Consider the following 20892-nt stretch of genomic DNA (forward strand, 5'->3'; position numbering starts at 1 on the left):
ATATTTTATGACCCCTAAGATCATGCAGACAACTTTTTTTTCTGTAATTACTCATTCAGATCTATATTGCTTCATTCAGGGAAGTGAATCACATTTCAGCAGAAATGGATAACATTGTTTTGTTGCTAATGCTGAGAAGCTTGGTGCAGTCAAAAAAAATATGTTGCTTAATACTCTCCAGCAATCTTCTGAATGTTCAAAAGCTTTTCTGCGGTGCCTAGGACCACCCCAGCTAAAGTTTCATGTTGGCTCCATCAGGCAGTCATTGCTGCCTCTTACTGAAGGCTCAAGCCATTCAACCCACCACGGTAATTTAGATAGAGTGAATCACTACTCTCAAGGCCAAACACTCATAGGGGAAAGTCAGAAACTGGCAACTTCCTTTCAAAATAATTCCACAAGAACCTTTGAAAAAAGAGATCACCAGCAAAAGCACTGGACATAAACACATTCTGAGAAAAGCAAGTCTCTCCAGAGTCCTGATGTCTTACAAGCTGGTGATTTGTTTATATTGTACAGCTTGTTATATTGTAGTTAACTGTGCTCCCACTCTTCTTTCAAAATCAAACAGGAAGATGCAGTGATAGGAAATGACAGACTGCTGCAGTTACTGTCAATAGCATGTTAAAGATGTAAACAAACTGGCAGATCAAGAATTTGCGGCTATCGTGAGGGTTGCAAATTTATGCTGTATATTCGAGACTGGGAAATATGAACTTTAATGTCTGAATGTTTAGAGAAATCTAACTGACTGACAGCAGACTGTCAAACTGGTGTGGGATACTCTTAAAGCAAATGAATTGTTTTATATCAATAAATTAGATGATTATTTCTTGTGATTAATCCACAGAGAATTGCCGACTAGTAAACTTCAGACGTTTTAAAGCATTCTAAAAATGGCTGTGAGATATGTGTAGACTTCCATCATCTCAGCTGATGACTCACTGCTTTATTTTGTCATGATGCTGCTACAAAAATTTGAATCATAGTAACACTGATCATGTAATGTGTTACGTTATATGTGTTTACATATAATCCCTTGTGGTAATCTATAGCCAGTTACCAAATAGTGCAGATCTACTTTGGTTGATTATTAAAATATTTATTTCTTCTTGTTTCAATTTCGAGTGCTTCTTTAGATCAAGTATAAATTTTAGAAAAGTGAGAACTGGCACACTTCCCTGTGGACTGTTCCTGGTTTCTGTAGGTTCAAGAAAACAGAGTGGTACGTGCAATGTCAGTGCTTAAAACTGTGCTGCCTGCGCCGAACTTAGAAACTGTAGCATTTCATCTAGGTGCGAACACGATCTCTCTGGACAAACAAGGAAGCCGAAGCTGTCCACACATGAATAAATACAACCAAGTGTTTTGTCAGCAGGCTAATTGTCAAAGCAGCTTTTGAGAAGGAGTGTAATTACTATGTAATCGGAGAGCTGTCAGAAAGAACTGCTAAGCAGTCATCATCTGTATGATGATCTGCCATCTGTAGCAATGTCTGCAGGAGAGAGAGGGAGAGAGAAGAGGAGAGATGGAAAAACAGTAATGTGAAGCTGCTCGCATTCACTGCTCTCCGATGGAATCAACTTTCTAAGTGTATTTACAAATCATACGTTAGAAATAAATGGCAGAGATTTTAAGCACAATATGAGTTGATGAATGCCTATATGGCTGTGTAGGAGCACATTATGTGTGGGTAAATGGAATGTCTGTTTCTATAATGCAATAATTATGTAATCCCTGAAATATTGGTTACATCCCGATTCCCCTGCTAAGAAATGGCTTAAAAGAAATTTCTGTCTTTGATCAGACAGAAAGTCAGGAGAAGAGTGGGCAAGGCTGCAAAAGCACTGAAGGTACTCTGGCAGGAAATATGATGGAATTCACACAGCTGCTGCTTCTTCTTCTTCTTCTTTTTTTTCCCTCAAAACCCCCAGTCCCTGAAAATTGCCAACTCTCTTTGCAGAGTAAATCCCCAAAACTCACCTAGGGCAAGGTTGTTCTAATGGTTCCAAATTCCACTGGGTACTGCCCCCCAACCCCCCCAGCCCCTCCCCATTACGAAACACCACCCTCACTCCACCTTTAGGGCTTCTCAGTGAAAAGCTGCTGTCTTTTTTCACTACTAAAGAATACTGCTGTCTTCAACAGCCGAGGTGAAAAGAAATGTAGCCATTGATGAGAAAGAATTTATTGATTTGAACATCCTACCTAGTCTAGATGGCTTGTTTTATCATAGAGTCCATTTATTATTCATTTCACATAAAAGTCAAACTGGGATTTTTTTTTAAGTGATCTCCCATTTTTAACAGTATGTTTTCTGAAATTAAATCAAGCAGAGTGAAGGTTCTGCATTTTATTTTCATGTTTCTCTTTTTTTCACTGTTTCTTTTTGCATTTTTTCTGTAATTGTAAATATTCCTCTGTGCGTATATAAAAAGGAAGAAGAATACCTTAAGCAGTAATAGAAAAGCTACGGCCTCCATAAGTTATCTGTGATCTGTTTTGATGGAATTCTTGTGATGCACACATACTGCAATTTTCCTATTGGTGAAGGGCAAGCCAGTCAAAGCAAATGCCCTTTCAATTCCATTAGCAGTTGCATCAGTCTCTTAATGGAGAGTAAAATGGCACAAGACCTTTTGCAGTACTTATACAATGAATATGAAAAGGCTTTCACTAAGGCTGCCAAGCTTAGTGGGTGCAAAACGGCTTTTAATTGTGTCCCAACTCAGTGTTGGAACATTATGCACTGTATTCCAGGCTTGTCAATGCTTTAATCAAAAAAATATATTTTCAAAGGATGAACATCATAGAAACCTAATTGGTCTAAATGCCCCAGTATCAAGAAGGGGTATGAAACAGATTCTAGAAAATGTAGTGATAGCTTAACTCAGCTTACTGACAGTGATAGCCTCTGTTATTGTTATTCAGAATGGACCAAATCTGTGAATAGACACATCTAAGCTGTTTTAGATTGTCTGCTTACCGAGCAAAAAATGTTTTCTATAAAAACTGTGTAGGGGTGTCGTCCTTGTGATAGACTTTTCTGGTTCACTAATACCGCCCAGTGCACTTTTCTCTTGTAAACACACTGCAGTAGGAAAGTCTTCAGATCACAAACTTCTAAAAACAGAGTATTAAAAGAAATTAAAAACAAAGATCCACCCTCGTTGGTGTTTATGCAAATATGCAGGGGCTTCATAAATCTACATTTGATACCGCAAGCGTCATTAAGATGAGAATGAGTCTGTCATTTCAGCACTTGCATGCAGTATTAATCTCAAAGGTCCTTTTAAACCATGTTGCTGATGGAGATGATGACAAGCTGAAGTTGAGGAATTATGCAAAGGAGGCATCCGTCTTGATCTGATTTCAAAGCAAAGCCCCATAAACCACACAGCTGTTTCATCTGCCTTTCTAGTCACTAAGTCTTCACATTAAAGGGCAGCTTAATTCCCTCTGTGTCTTGATGGAAGACAATGCCAGGTTTCTTAAAGGGTCATTGTTTTAGTTTGTGTCTTCTTTTTTTTTAAACACACAGTCCAACATCTGCTAGGCCGTGGATAATGTAAATGAAATTGCTATGGCACCATAAGCCCATAATTTAGCATGGTTTGCTTTTCAAGCCTTCAACTCTGACAGTGAAGTTCACAGAGAATGTGCAGTGGACTGCTACTCTCCTGCTACCACTTTTTCCTCATTGGTTAACATGGAAGCAGAAGGAGAGAGGGTGTCTCAGACCATGTCCTGAGTGAAATTGGATTCAAACTCACATCTCAAATTAGAGACCAGAAACCATTGCACCTCACACTACTCTGATATAAGAACACCTACTGTGTGCAGGGAAATTGATCACATGGAAAAAAAAAAGTATGTGTTGTTATGACCTATACATACAGCCTAGGATTTCATAATGTTCTGACTTGAAAGGTTCGATAGTATATGAAATGTAGCATGCTATTAAAATGTTGATTCTTATATTGAAATACAGACAAGTCTCTTTTAGAAGCTCACCATTTGATCTTAACCAGACAAAGATTAAGGGGATGACATATGTTTGCATAATTAAAGTCCACACAGAGTTGTGTTTCAGATATAAACACTTAAAAGAGCATAACGCTGTGATATATCTCAGTGCAATTCTTCAAAGAGTTAGGTGGTCAATAGGGTTACTCCCTAGATTTATACTGTGTATGTGCTGATATAGAGAGACGCCATTTCATCAAGCTTCCCAAGGCTGTCGCTTCTCCTTCGGTGTGATATCGAGAATCTGGTATATTTACCACATTTTGAGACAGTTTTTGGCACTTTCTGTTTAGGTAAACCATTGTTTTTTTGTTCAGTGGCTGCTACATCTGTCTTTGTAACAGGCACCTCAGTGGATTGTGGCACAGCAGCCTTGTAGCAGTTTGTAAAGCACTGCATAGGATCCAGCTTAATGTAGTTCATGGGGTTTTATGTTCTCTTAGTTCATTGTGGGATTATACATTCAAATGCTGCATGACAAATCCTACTCCTTTGAAGGTTTTGGGAATTTTGTGTTTACTGAGCGCTTTGCTTAGCATGTGCTCTGAGATTTTAAAAAAATGAAAAAGCTTATTTTTATGTTATAGTTCAGGCATGCCTTTAACATGTTGAATCATCAGAAATTGATTCAGGAATAATCATAAACTGATGACAGAGGAAGCGTTCAGACTCGAGGCTCATCTTTTTGCTTACTGTGGTGGCACTGCTCCCAAAAACCATAATCCACCTGCGCTGCATACCACATTTTTATGGGTTTGAAGTAAGTTCCATTTTCAAACTCTGAGGGTAAGTTGCAAAATAAACAAGAGTAATTAAGGCATTAAAATAAAGATTTGTTCAGATCTCCCATGTGCAGTATTTATAATGTGTAACGGTAGGACAGATTGTTTTTACGAACTGATTTTAGTGAAATATTTAATTTGATTGGTTGGAGATTATATTCAGCTTCGTTAAAATCCTTTTGTAGTCACTAAAAAGTAATGTGCCTACGTTTTGCTTTTTAAAATAATACTTTCTTGCTGTAAACATTTCACTGCTTCCGCGTTAGATACTTTTTTGTGTTTTCGTCTGATTGTCCCCTCAGCTGCATTCTCCTTTCCTGCTCATTGACATTTCACTGGTACACTGGTGCATGCTGATTACATGAAAGTGCTTCGGCTGGAAAGTGGAGCTCACGGGTGCTGCAGGCTCATACAGTGGAATTAGACCCAAAGGTGAAGTAAAACCAGCCAGTGTTGATAGATAATCCACATTTCTATTAGCCTACTTAGCACTTTTCTAATAGAGCCCATAGTCTAGCCTGGGAGATGAGTGGGCTGTTGTGTTTTTCGTTATTACTAAGTCATGTCAACCATATATTTTTTAAAATACTCATACTGTAGCTGATCTTAGGCAATTAGCGTTCAGAACTGACTTTGAATGTGGTAATGTCAGGTGATGAGAGGCTTGTGTTTGATTGGATTTGATAAAACTCTAATCATGGGCCACAAAAAGGAGAAAAAAAAACAACCTTCATCTGCGTCTGATGATTTGCTTTTATGGACTTTACGGCCACATGCTGATGCTATGTAATTGCAGTTAGGAATTAATTAAATTTTGATTGGCCTTCTGAACCAGCATTGTGGACTCTTGTCACTACTGATTCTGCTCTGTCACCTCCATCTGTGTAACTTTGTGTCTAGCTGTCTATGTGAAGACCTACCTCCTCGTTTGTGTGTCTAAAGATGAAAGTGATGTTCTTGGAAATTATAATATTAAAAAGCCATGTGTATGTGTGTATGTAGGTGCACGTTACTACTGCATGTGAAAAAAGCCTAACATTTTTTTTCCCTTTTTTTTTTTACTTACTTGAAGATTTTTCCTTGCTGTGAATGGCTTTCATGTTTCCTCTGAGCTATATGGAACTAAATGGCTCATTTGCCAGAACTGAATAGGTTGTTTTATGCATAGGGTTGCACACTGAAAAGTGAAAGCACATAGACAAGGATGCAAATTGCTTGGTCATTAAAGGATCCTTTCAAAATGATGACTTGAGTCCTTTCAATGAAGTTGTTCCTTGCAGCCAACAGAGCAGATTTTGATCCTTGTGTACATTGTTGAGTAAGCAAAGGTTAAATCATACACTGAAAATCAGTGTTCATGTGCTGTAAATTTAAACTCCTAGGCTTCTAGGCTTCATAAAAAATCATGCTGTCAGTGCAAAAACAACAGGAGCTCCTAAAAAAAACAAAAAAACACAACTCCCGACTTTTTCAATATTCTTCAGGCTCTCTGTAAGGCAAGAAAGACGATACCCATTTGGGGCTCATTGGAGCAAATCAGAATTGTCAGCACTGTGGGTTTTTACCTTTTAAACAGGGAAGATGGATAGATAATCACCACATGCCATTCTGGGGGCCAATTACACAGCTTTGTGTGAAATTGGAAAACCTGTTCTCTCAGAGCTCTAATGGATGTTCTGGTCATTAGTTATTTGAGAGTCTTCTCTGGCTGTAATCAAACATGAAACATTGCGTTAAGCGCCCATAAAAGAACAGCTGCCTCTCTAAGTGACCTTCTGTTTAAGAGAACCCAACTGTCAGCCATGTGGCGTTTTGTGACAATTATTATGTGTATCGCTATAAAAGCAGTTCTTATTTCCTGTTTTTTTGCAGTGGTTGCATCTCATTTTAATGTCTTGCTCTCGGTTGTATTTACCTTTCTGGGTCTGTTAAGTGGCACTGTGCTGTCATAGCTCGCATATAAGGCAAATGCATAATCTTACCCATCTGCTCTCTCTTCGCAGTCGCGTCGCTTCAGTCTGGGTGTAATTTTAATCAGCAAAATAAATTATTTATTATTTAGATTTTCCCACTATTAGGGATACTTAAACTCCTATGCTGATGCCTGTTTTTCTTTCTCCTCCTCTCCAGGTGACCATCTGTCAAGTCAGCAAGCTCCACCTCCTCTGCCACCAGCTCCACCCCCACACAAGCAACACCCCTCCATCACTTCCCTGAGCCGCAGCTCACTGGCCAATCAAAGGAGCCCGAGTCCACCACCCACAGCCGGCCTGGCGGCTGACTTGCAGAGTACGGCGGAATGCGTCCAGCTGCAGGACAGCTGGGTCCTGGGCAGCAATGTGGCCCTGGAGAGCAGGTGAGTGAACCATGGTGACCTACAACAGAACTGAAAGATTCAGGTCCAGATGTTATACTTGATGTATTTTCACCACTTTATATGCTGCATTTTTCATTTGAAAAGTGAGGGAAGTGGAAGTTGGCATATCTGTGTGCTGCGTGTTGAATTTTAATGCTTTTTTTGGTCACATGTTTCATGTGTCCTAAATCTGGTGACCTGTCTCATTAATCCCTTGGCCTGTTTGATGTGCTTTTAAGACATCAGCCCATATTTCTAAAACTTACAGTCAGAGTTACCAGTGACTCAGTCTGTCATTAATGAACCAGCAGTTTGTTTTTTGTTGCCAAAAATGAGCTTTATATTTGTGTTTTTATGCTTTCTGCACATCTTTGTGATCATTTTAATGATCTGCACGGACCCATATACACGATCAGCGGTGGAAGAAGGCACTGAATACATGGCAGTCTTAGTAGATGATAGTCTTGTTGGTAGCTTGCATCTTCCCCAAGACAACAGCGGGGACTCCAACAGCCGAGGCCGTGGAACACACTGAGAATTTCACAACACAAATTTTTAATAGCTGATGATTTTATCAATGTTTTGGTGCCATTCCTACAAACATGAGATGGTCACTCTATAATTTAAGGATTTCTCGACCAATTTTTAAAGTGATATTACACTGACACATGTTCATGACATAATATAGTTCCCTATATACCAGTTCATCACATTTCTACACTTTGTATGAATCTAAAGGGGTGTTCGCTAAGTCGGAGAGACACAATGAGAAGGAAAATACATGATTAGGGAGAAGTATGTGAATATCTCTGAACTTGACAGTTATAATCAGAGAGGCCATAACTTAACAAGAAACTTGGTAAGCAGAGAGTGTGTTATACCAAAATCTGCTGCGCAAGACACTACTTTGTCATAAGAGCCACTGCCAAGTTTTCCCCCTGAAACATTAGTTACATCTTTCTTAATCAGTGAGCTCAAAATATCCTGGCTAATGAAGTGTGGTACATTGCGCTGTGACTCAGAAATGGCCTAGAGTAGATGATTGCATTCTAGCCTGATATTTCACTGGCACAGCGTCCCCTTTCTGAGGCTCAGATGAATGTAAACTTTGAATTTTGCGTGTGGCAGCATGGGGTAACAACCTCCTATGATCTGACTGAATCAATTGGGATACGTGGTGACAGTCTCACTTTCTCAGGAAGATGCGGTGATTGAATACTAACCGCTCAATGACCTTGAGCTGTCTTAGCTGTATCGACAAAACAATATGTGCACACCTATCATCAGCTGAGGCATAAATCACTATCACCACAGTGGACTCTAAATCAAGTGCTTGTCAGTGGGTGGGAACAGGGGGTTGCCGAGAACCAACTGGGCCAAAAGGGAAGACCCGGTTCAGCACATAATTACAGATGTCAAGAAAACCACCAGGTTGGGAAATGTAAACAGAAGCTCAAGAAAGTATTCATTAGGCAGCCTTCAGGGGGTTTTGGGGCAGCAAAGTCCTGGCACAGCACATAAGAAGGTGGCCCAGAGTACCACAGGGATATGAATCTCTTTTGATTCCTCAACAGTGACTTGAATTTTATTTCTGACGGAGCGTAGTAGACGTGGCCATATGCGCAGACAATAAATAATTCTGTACAAGGCAGTTGATTAAAAAAGTGTCAAGTATAAATCATAATGTTATGATCTTGTTTAATATATTTCCTGTGACATCAAGACCTCCTTGAAAATAAAGCACTCATTTGACAGCATTAGCTACTTTTACAGCAATTAGCCATAATGAATTTCGTGTGTGTAACCTCCCATAAAAGTGTTGGGCTTCAAAGCACGAGTGCACTAATTTGACTCAATACCAACTAGCTTTCACAATGAATAGCTTTCAGTGTTCTTTAAAATGAGTGAAGTGCTGCACTCAGTAACTACTGCTGTAACTCCTGCTCATTATTATATGGTGAGCGAATATCACTGATCCCACTGTGATTATGCTGCCAAAGCTGTGTTAAAAATCAGAGTTTGATTTTGCCTCATTTACTCCAGCAGTTTAAACATATTGAACATATACATTAAGCAGATGAAGAAAAATTCAAATGAAACAGTCATCAATTTGTTTTACAACTTGAACCCAGCTATAATTTGTAAAGGAAAAATATTATCATATACTTTTCAAATAACTGTATAAATGTATTCGAGGTGAGCTTTTGTGCTAGGATTGTGTAATGTAAAGGGCTCAATTAGCTGACAAGTACATGTTCGGCTTTATATTTGCTCTTAGCTGAAGAACTAAGGGCCGTTCTCGACGAGTACGTACTGGCCGAGAACGCACGGGAGTACGGACTCGCCGAGAACGCGAGCACGGACTCGTGATTTGTACAATTGGAACACCAGCGTACGTGATGATGTCACAGGTCCGGAGTTTCTACTGCCGTCCCCTCTTAATTTAACTGTGAGTAACATGTTATGAAGCTTAACTTTAATCACAGCCAAACCGGTTTACTCAGGAACAAATAAAACACTGAAATAAACCGTTCTCGGCTTGATGCGTACTTCGAATTGGAACAGTACTTGGTCTCCGACTGATGACGTATCACGAGTACACGAGAACGCAAGTACGCACAAGTACGCATATTGAGAAACGCCCAAGGAGACATTCAGATCCTTAAAAAAAAGTGTGGAGTAGTTTTAATAAGCCCCCCAGGTTTTCCCCTTACTCATGACTTGGCTTCACTTTTCTGTGTGATATTTTCAATTAGAAATATTCAATTGAATTTCATTGTAAAATGAACTGTCATGTCTCTTAAGAGACTGGTGTACATCTGGAGTAATTATTCTTGAGCAGTGCTTAATCATTTGGGTGATATGGTATCAGTAATATTGATGCCTTTATGGTGTAAGCTATAAGCTCTGTGTGTGTTCACTGTAGAAAAGACATGAAGGTGTCTGCTTTCCTAAATGTCCTTTGGAGGAAGTTTCAACATTTTTTGCACTCCGTTTCAATGAGATTCAAGTAGAAAAGTCGTTATGACATTTGAGGATGATTCCTTTGAAGGCCAGCATAGCCACACGTTGCAGTTATAAATGTACTGTCAATCCTCATTGGATTCATGCATCATGGGAGTCCTTTGGTGAAATGAAATTATGTCTCTGCTCTAAAATCATCATGTGTCCCTCAGATACTGCATTTTCTTCATGGAAAATGTACTAGAATTGTTCTCGGGGGTGAAAAAGAACTGCAGAAGTAATCCAAGAGGATTTGGTTTATGCGTGTGCGTGCAGAGTTGTTTGTGTGGGATGCACATGTAACTCATGACTCAGACGGTCATGCTTCAGATAACAAAGGAGAAAGGGAACTTTTTTTTGTTCTTGTACAACAGCCACTGTGTCATGATTGCACCAGAACTGATTAGTCATGTGTAAGACACCAGCCAACTAGCCTTTTGGAAGAGAAAGGAGCATGCAGCGATGGCTGGTTACCTGCCAAAATGGATGGTGGTGTAGACAAAGTGGTAATCCTCAAGACATTTTTTTTTCTTTTTCTGCATGTTTTGCTTTTTATTTATTTTGCCAACATCGTTGGTGCCAAGCACATTTCTGTGGTGTTTCCAGGTTTCTGCATTATTTCCCTCTAGCCTTTATTTTAGACTAGCCTATAAACAACTGCTGCTGGTGCTGCTAGTGGTGGTGCTGCTGCTGTTGCTGGCAAAATGTAGTGCATCTTTTTTAAAGATGAACAGTGTTACATTATAAGGAAAACTAGATTCATCTAAAAGACACATTATAAATGTAACCTTATTGGAAGGAACCACAAATATATCTCAAAACTGGGTTTCATGCAGACTGTCTCAGATATGGTGTTATGCTATAAAAAACACATCATTGTATACATAAACACTAAGGCATCGAAACCTATTCAGATTCACTAAATACGATAAAATCCATGTGCATGTCTGGTGGAGTGACTCAAGATGGAACCATGCCGATCAATGGCACTAAAAAGTGTGGTGACGCAAAAATACATTCACAGTGCAGAGCTAGCTCTAACAGATTAGCACTTGCTTGCACACCCACTGTTGAGAGGGCAGGTGCTAATCTGGAGGAGAGACCATAACTGCAGCAAGTGTGAAAACAAGTCACCGCAATGCCAACTCACATCTGTAGTCTTTTTTTGGCCGTATTTAAAGCAGCCTGATTATTCCAGCTCTCACCTTGAAATGCTAATGCTAATACTGAAAGCGGCTAATGGCCAGATTACATATTCGGAGGGCTTCGATTTACATTGTTTCTAGTGTGCTCTCTCACCCCGACAGCTGGAGGTTAGCCGTAGACAAATCCACCCACTCACTGTTTAGTCTTTTGTCCTCTATGAGGATTTTTTCAAATGTCATCATGATGACAAGCAATGTTGTGAGAGCAGAGGAGACCAGGCTGGCTGCTGCTTTTGTGTTTTCGGGCATCTCAATGGGACAGACAGGCGTGCACACAAACACACTGCGATCACACTGACACACAGCCATTCACTCGCTCTCTATCCCTTTCAGTCTCACACTCTCTTGATTGTCTCTTTTCCCTCTCACTCACTCACAACACACCACACTGCTATCACTGGGGCTGGCTGGATTAGCATAGTAATGTGCCTTGTTGCATCACACTGGCTGTAATCAATTACAGCCGGTCATCCAGTGTCTATAGCTGCAGACATTTACACTAGTCTGCTGTTTGTTAATCATGTCCAACAGCATTTCATCTTTAGACCCCTTCAGTCTGCTCTTTAGAGAAAAGTGGGGGCAAACATGAAAACCATCAGCACTAGAATTACTGAAAACGCCAAGTTCAATAAACGTCCGATATAAGAATTAGTCTTGGTAAGGCTGGTGCACACACATTCTAACAACTTTCAGACTGACCCTGCATTCTCAAGTACGAAGCAAAGAGGGATTTAACTGATGCAAGTATACCTGATTTTACAGTTTTAAACCACTAATGGATGTGCCATATGTTCTTGGTAATTATACACTGATTAGCCTCAACACTAAAACCACTGACAGGTGAAGTGAATAACACTGATTATCTCCTTACAATGACATCTGTCAGGGGCTGGATATATTGGGCAGCGAGCGAACAGTTCGTCAAGCCGATGTGTTCGAAGGAGGGAAAATGGGCAAGTCTGAAGATCTCTGAATTTTGACAAGGGCTAATTTGTGATGCCAAGAAAACTGAGTCAGAGCATCTCAAAAACAGCAAGTCTTGTTAGGATTTCTGGCATGTAGTGGTTAGTAACTACCAAAGGTTGTCTATGGAGGCACACGTGGTGAAACTGCTCCAGGGGGCCCATAGTGATCGCACAAAAAAAAAAAAAAGCTATTGTAGTACAAACTGCAGAAAATTGTAATGATGGCTATGATAGAAAGTTGTCAAAACACACAGTGTGTGTCTACTGTTGAAAGTACCTGCAGTTGGCACCGTGGAGTGTGCATGCCTGTTTTTTGCCTAGAGGAGAGATGGCCGCAAGGTTTGTACTGTGGAAAGAAGAGCCAGTGCTAGTATTCGTGTGGATGTTACTTGGACATTAAAAATGGATCTAAACATTGGTGCAGATGACATATATCCCTTCTTGGCAACAGTATTTACTGATGGCAGTGGCCATTATCAGCAGGATAATGCACTCTGTGACACGGTAAAAAATTTTCAGAAACAGTTTGAGGAACATGACAAAGATTTTGAACTGTCATGTCGGCTCACATCGACTTGACCCGACCTTCAAATTCCCAAGATCTCAATCCGATCAGGCATCTGTGGGTTTTGTTGGAAAAACAAGTCAGATCTATGGAAGCCCCATCTTGCGACTTATAAGACTTAAAGGATCTGCAGCTAAGGTCTTGGTTCCAGTTACCACAAGACATCTTAAGAGGTCTTTTGGAGTCAATGCCTTGACGGATCAGAGGTGTTTTGGCAGCACTAAGGGGGCTTGCATACTGTTAGGCTGGTGGTTTTACTGGTGTGGCAGATCTGTGAAGGTAGATTTGCATTATTCAGTCAGTTAATCAAATAAACATTGTAAATATCTATACCATTTTGTTTGATTTGTCTAGTAGTTGCTAAAAATGATACTTTGTGTATTTGTTTTTAGTGTCTAGTAGTAGTAGTACTATGTCTCTTTCCTGAGAATGAAAATATAATGTATTCATAGCATTGCCCAAATAAAGGACACACAGATTTACTGCATTTATTTAGAGGCAAAACTGTCTCCAGATCATCTGCCTAACTTGCAATGGGTGTTCACCTTCCTCAGATAGAGTACATAACCCTTTCAGCACACACATACACGTCCATGTCTCTTTCTGTCTACCTCATCAGATTGCATCCACTTACACTTAACTCCCCCGATAGCCGTGTCTGTTTGCCTGCGTGTCTGACTACACGTCTGCCGCCTCCAACGTTGTGCAATTTTTGACCTCAATTCATACCCAACTGCATATTATAGAGTCTGTCGCAGCTACAGTACAGATTGTTCCAGACTGAGCGGTCTGAACTTCTCTTGGTTGCAGATGCCCGGTGCATTGTCATTCCAACAGTGAAACCTCATAACCTTTAAATGGAATCCCTGTCTGATCACAATGGCACGTGTCAATTGAAGCATTGAGGAGCCAGACGATACAAATCTGACATTTGTTCTTTTAGTCAAGAATTGATCAGTGGAGGTTTTACCTCAGAGATATGCTCACAGGAGAAACAAGAAACCTGAAATATCAGCGGCACTGCTGAAATACAAGAACTGCATTGTGGTGATGATGATGTGTCCTCCTGTCACATGTGTAAAATCCACACGCTACTAATCAACTTTACTTAGAGACTAATATTCAGTCTGGAAAAATAAGAATGCAGCAAAAGATGAAAGAATAATTTTTAGGGGCATTCAGAGCTTCCCTGAACTATGTAGCCATGTGTTCATATTATATAATCAGCTAAAGTCTGATTATTATTAGTAAGTGTTACGACATGGATTTTCAGTCTTTAACTGCTCGACTTCAGATTTTTCACTCAATTAGCCATTCTCAAGCTCTTTAGTACAGAATCACAGTCAGGATTAAAACAGCCTTTACAAAACTTACATTTGAGACTTCACAGATGCTGCACAAATAATTGATGAGCAAACACGGGTTTATCGGTTTATTGGTGTGTTTAAATTAGTGGTTACCGTGGCAACCAACTCCTCCAGGAGAATCTACATAACACATTAAACACGACTTGTGGAAAACATTGTGTAGGACTTTTAGCAGAATGTGAGAATAAGAAAGCAAATCTGTGCATTCTCTTGCCCTTGGTCTGTGAAATTTGACTAATTTAGCACATTTGTTCAAAGTGGTATTTAAATAACTTTTTTTTTTGTCTTATGTAAGTCACTGTTTGCCTGGGAGCCTGCATTTTATTACTATATCAGTTTAGATGTTTGTATTTGATGTATTGTTTTAGTGTTGTCCTCACCTTTTATGCAGTTTGTTTTTTTCTCATAATCTTACAGCACTTAAGCACAAGATGGTCAAGTTCCAGTTGATATTAGGTGGCACAATCTGGCTATTTTCAGGTGTAATTTTGTGTGTTACAGGTGTGGGTGACTCATTCATGTATGAGTAAACAAAGTGTTCATAAAGAGAAAAATCATAAATGAAGCTGTTAAGTATTTTCTGGAGTGCTAAACTACTTGGGGTGCCTTCCATTTAGAGTTTACAATACTGGTGTGAAAAAAACATGTTATCAATTTTCTAACTGTATTCTTCTTGATTTTAACAAAAAACGGGCATTGCAATAAGATTATACAGTTGAGGATTGGAAGAACATTTTCAATGCATGGTCAATCTGTCCAATTTCCCTGGCTGTCCACATAAGCCTGAAGGCATTTAGGTATTAATCTCTAAGTAGTGGCAAGAGTGGCAACAAGGCTTAATTCATTTACTTAAGAGCTTTTCACGTGGGGTTTAAAAGTTAATAGGACGATCACTCCGTAGTGCATTTGATTAAACCCTCTTAATTACCCCAGGTATAATGGGCTATTAGCAAAGGCCCAGTTGTAAAAGGGCAAGTGGGAGATGATTGTTTTTATGAGGTACTTCTTGTTCACCTTTTCCAATGTCAGGATTATACAGGATAGTAGATTATAACCCAGTTCCTCCTGTGGTGTGAGCCATGTGGGAGTTGTAGCATTGCTGGGTATATTGAATTCTGATGATTCTTTATGCGTTTAACTATGTAAGTTTAATTTGGAACTGTATATGACTATTGGAGGCACACTGGACACAAAACCAGTAGCAATCTGGGACATTTTGTCAAAGATAACCACATCATAACTGTGTGAGGTAGAACCACTGACTTAATAATGTGACTTAATAATGCTGTTTTTTTGTTTTTGTTTTTCTACAGGCACTTTCTTTTTAAAACGGGCACAGGGACGACACCTTTCTTTGGCGCAGCAGCCCCTGGGTACACCATGGCAACGGGGACTGTTTACTCCACACCTGCGCGCCCTTTGCCCAGAAACAGCCTGTCCAGGGGGGCTTTCAAGTTTAAGAAGTCCCCTAAACATTGCTCCTGGAAATGCACCGCCCTGATTGCTGTAGGCATAGCTGTGGTTCTGTCCATCATTCTCTGCTACTGCATAGGTAAGGCTAAGATAAACATAAATTGCATTGTAAAATCAGAAACAGTTGTTTATGATTAATCTCCAAATGCACAGCTCTGTTCACAACTTAATTAGCTTCTTTTTTTTGGTTTGTTAGGTTTTTTGTCAAGAATGTACCTTTTTTTCAACAAAAGTTATATATTGCTGTTTAGGTTGAGAATAAAGAGTATAAAAGAAGAAAGAATGAAGGGAAATATACAATTTTAACCCCAGACATGATGCCTTGATCACGATTCTTATATTTTTCCAGTTCAGCCTTAGCTTTAAAAATGCATCATGACTATGTGGCTAATTAAATTCTTAGTAAGGGATTATTACATATGTACCCTACCAAATCTGTTTTATAATTTAAATGCATTCTTTTTAGCACTGTGTTCTTAAAATATGTGTTAAACAGAATATAACTAAACTCTGCTCCTGTCTCTTCACAGACAGACCTTTAAATTGAACTATTTTGTTGTCTGTGTTTAATGTCTGAATTTTGACAGCATCTTTTCAGTGCCCTATTATGTCTCAATTAGTAATGTAATGATAGCTCTTTACAAACAGCCACACAGCAACGGCACAGGTTGGGTCAGGTGGGAAGACAAAAATAGGAATATGGAACCGGGGCAGGAGATCGTGGACATTTGTATCACAAATTTGGTCTCATTTTCAGTTGTGTTACTTACCATATTTAAAACTAATTGAAATTTTAAAAGCTAAAAGAGCCACATGGTATTGGTTTCAAGGAATTTAGTTCTGATGCCTGAACCCCTGAACTTTAACTCAGTTTAAGTGTTTCTTTATGTCACAATCATAGACACACCTCTTGTCTTAATTTCACAATGTATGTTCCCTAAAAAATGTACACGTCTTATCAGTTCAATACTTCTGCTATAGCAGCTTTTTAAATTCGCTTCTCTTCCAAACGTATCCTCCACACACTCGAGTACTCACAATGTTTTGCTGCTGATCCCGTTTGGAAAGAGTTCAGCAGGTGAAAATTTAATCTTTAAATTGCTCATATTACCTGCTACTCTGGGCTGAAGATCTTCACTGAGGTCTAAAAACAAGATTTCCCCCTTGATTCTCTGAAATAGCAATTAAGAGCAGATTCAGCCTGAAAATCCTAGCCTCCACTGACAATATTTTTTTGGAACCATATATTGTTTATCGTGCACATATTTACACTGTTAGATGCCAACTGTTCTCATATTTGTAAATTTAAAATTAACCAACCATCTAGCCAGACAAAATGAAGTTTACCCCAAGCTTTGGTTAAAAATATTGCCACTGCATAGTTTTTGTTATTGCCTGACATTGCATATCACCTGATTACATGAAAAGCAATTGTTTTTGTGCCAAGAGCAGTGTACGTCTTTCTATTGTAAGGAGAAAAAATATGACTCTGTCATCTTCATTGACATTTGACAACCTTCAGACAAGCCATTTGGTCAAATGGAACAAATGAGAGGCAAGCTGGCTAGTGTGAATGGAGATGGCATGCCTCTTAATCTCAATGAAGTTTGATCTCTGCCAGGAATATTGCTATTTCACTGCCTTCTCCTTTTTGCAGCAATTGCAGACGTCGCGATATGATTCAGTATCTGACTAAGCTCTCAGTCAGATATGCAGACATGCCATCAGTACACTTTCCAGCAAGACATTCATACTTGTTTCCCTTTGACAGGGGGGTGTGCATCACCCTCATGCTTCTGATCCCCATCTCACAGGCCGACAGGCCTTTCATATCTTTAGGGGTTTCTGTTAAAACGCAGGCATGGAGGGAGGTTCAAATGGCACAGATGGCAACGTCAGAATGGAACAAGTTTGGGAGCTAAACTCTTTTAACAAAGGAAGCAGTTCTAAACTCTTGAAATTTAACCTTGGTCCACAAAGCCTTTGTTGCACTACAACTAAAACTCGTTTATACTGTCAAACAGGAAATGCTTTTATCTCGGTCAGGAAGATAAACTAATGCTCATCTTTTAACCCTCCTTTGGGCATTATTTCCTTCAAGAAGGCTTTTGAATGCTCTGTTGTTGATGTTGTTGCTTTTTTTATTTATTTATTTTTTACAGCGTGTCAGAGCTGACTTCTTGCTAACCTTTATAATCTTGACCACAGCAATAAAGCCGTTACAGATTCATCTCTCCTCCTGCCCTCCCTTGTCATCCAAGCCCTTAATCTTTACACTGTGCCTTTCTCCCAGAGCGGATATATAAGTATTCATCCAGCTTGGAGGCAGGGGAAATGTGACACAGTTGTATAAGGAGAAATATGGCGATGTTGGGAAGATCCTATAACTAGTGTTTTATTGCTAAATAGAGAGGGAAGTGCTCTAGGAGGAGAGGTCATAAATGTGCTATATCAATATCAATATTCATAATCCCTTTATTGACTTAACTGTTTAGTTACTTGGTTGTGGTTCGTGATCTTGTATCATAAAATTAAAATGAATGTCTACATAAATATTTTACCTTTGCTCCTCCGTGGAAAGGAATCAGTTGCTATTTTTGTTTGTCTCTTATAAGCTTGTGCTCATAACAGATCTGCAGAGTTTACTCAGGAAGAATGTGCTGAAACTGTCATTTGTTCAGCTGTTGTTACTAACAGTTCTAGCAGATTGGATTCATTTACAACATTTTCATCCCAACAATCACCAACTCGTTTAATTGTAGACCTGTCGAATGCTTGGGAATTGTATTTTTGGCCCGACTCCAGAGCGTGCGCCTCATCTCGCTCGGTGCAGAAATGCGAGCGCCCATGTGTGTGCACGCATGCGAGGGAGCGTGAGTTAAACAGATGCAGCCCTCTGCCACTTGCCTCAGGTGTCTGAGAGTGTTTCCACCACTTCCTCTCTCTTTCATCCACCGCCAATTTACCTGCCAGGTGCAATGACTCAAATAGCGACAATGTGCACTCATACTTTAATACTTTTCCGCTGTCAGTTCGCACAGTCCCATTGGTACAAAGACAAGCTCAAAGACAAATGCAAGCACACCTTCATCTGCAGCATGTGAAAATAGACCGTGTTTCCTGCACCATATTATTCAATATCTTTTTTGTTCTGAAACAGAGGTTAAGATTTTATTAGCCAGGGTTTTTTTGAAACAAGTATAGTTTAGATAAATTGTTTGCGTTATTTTTTTTTTTATTGAATACATTTGAAGACTTAAATCCTCACCAGCAGAACAGTAACAAAAATCAGACCCTGGCTGACCGACAACAGCAGCTCCTGCAATTCAAATGAGGCAAACCTGCTGAGGTGAAGCTTTTGTGTTCCAGCTCTGCAAACTGGCCTGATTGGAAGGATTTCAGCGATTGTTCAGATATAGGGAGGCCAATCAGGACCGAGCACAGGTTTAATGCTCTGATTGAATGCAGAGGGAGAAAACCATGTGGATTTTAGGAACGGACTTAAAACTCAACTGCATAAACAAAGCATGTCCTCACTTATTATACTGTTGAAAGTAAATGAAGATAAAAGACTTCCCTTATTTTGCATTTGTGTTTCAATGTCAGAAAACTGTAGAAAATATATTAATAATGTCTAAAAACGTACCATCCACTGTTTTGTGGACCTTTTCGCCCCGTGAAAGTGCATCTTATGGATTTCTCATTTGGGATGAAAGTCATTCACTGAAACACTGTGCCACAAAAAAAGAAAAAATAATCAATTTTGCACTATTCATTTTATTTACTCAAAGGTTGGCTGATTAAGGTGATGGCTATCACAACAATATACACATAGCAGGAACCTTTGGTTTTAACAAGGCTATAAAATCTACCAGAGAAAACTGGATTGGGCAGGTTCCTCCACCCATGCAAAAAGCCGAGTACTGTGTTGGAGAAACTTGATGTGCCAATGAAGTGCAGAAACTTCCCAAGACACTGAGCTTTCTTAAATTGCTACAGGACCAAAAAAGCAAACCTTGTGTTGGTTGATGTTGTGGTAGAGAAAATTGTTAAGCCATTTGAGTGTGATGGAGACACTATACCAGAGAACAGGAACATCTTAGGTGTACTCTAAGCTGCAGAGCTTATTTCACAGAATCCCCTGGGGAGATTTTTAGAAAGATGGTATGAAGCAGGTTCAACCATCAAACAGCTGTAACTCAATAATTTTGAGGCTGTTGAGTTATAAGTTGTTGCTGGTATTCTGTGACTCCAGATAAGCTCTATTTCTCTCAGGTAAACTCACTAAAGATTTTTGGGGATATTCGGCATTAGAAAAGCTTCACCTGTTCTGTGTGCTTTGTGAATCCTGTAAAACAGTAGTTTGCCTATTTTATTTATTTACCTATAAATAACAGAAACATATTTCATTTGGCACTCTGTTTGTCTGGTAACAACACTAACAAGAATCGTGTGAACAAGGTGTGGGAATTTGCTCTGAGAGTAGCCAGGGGAGTATTGGATGTGTATATCAGAGCTCAAACAAACGTGTTGCCAACTCACAAATTCAGCCTCTTATTCATCGTCCATGTAGATGTTCCACAGGCCAAATTTTGACATCAGCGATTAAAGACTAGCTTTTCCAGCTTCTTTCTCAGGAAGAGAATTTCTCATGGTTCCATAAATATTAATTGAATGGACCTAGGCTGCAGGAATAACTTATGCAAATTCATAAATTGAGGGCTATTCACCTCAAAGCAATTTGTTGATGAGGTAAGTAGGGATTCAGGCCCCAGTGCGCTAAGAGCAGAAAAGAGGGAAGGGCTCTCTGTGATTCTGTGGTGCCTCGGACACACAAGTGCATACCGCCACACACAGTTTCCTTTCCGGTGGATGGCTGGTGATTCTGGACACAGGATTGCAGAGCAGATAGACTCTGCGTCTACAATTAGGAGCCAACTGAGTCACACAGTTTTTTTTTCAGAGGGAGAGATTTGTATAAAGATTTGTTTATTTGTTGTTTTTTCGGTAAGTGGGATATGTTTTTTGTGGCATGTCAGTTACTCTGTAGGGTCACCACTTTGCCCCAAACTACTGAATGGATTGTCTTGAAATTTGAAAGAGAAATGAATCACCCTCACTGGATTAATGGCTTTGGCAGACTTACGAGT

At 39.6% G+C, this 20892-nt stretch overlaps 1 protein-coding gene across 2 annotated transcripts in view; it reads left to right on the top strand.

The window, feature by feature from the left end:
* The window catches only part of si:dkey-237h12.3 (teneurin-3), a 177233-nt gene that overhangs the window by 95312 nt on the left and 61029 nt on the right, over window positions 1-20892 (top strand). For both annotated transcript variants that reach the window (XM_063494038.1, XM_063494044.1), the window contains 2 exons: window positions 6939-7164; window positions 15583-15821. In XM_063494038.1, the coding sequence (XP_063350108.1) occupies window positions 6939-7164; window positions 15583-15821 (465 nt within the window). The remainder of the gene's footprint in view (window positions 1-6938; window positions 7165-15582; window positions 15822-20892) is intronic.

Source organism: Pelmatolapia mariae, linkage group LG2 (genome assembly GCF_036321145.2).
Source record: "Pelmatolapia mariae isolate MD_Pm_ZW linkage group LG2, Pm_UMD_F_2, whole genome shotgun sequence".
NCBI classification, from domain to species: domain Eukaryota; kingdom Metazoa; phylum Chordata; class Actinopteri; order Cichliformes; family Cichlidae; genus Pelmatolapia; species Pelmatolapia mariae.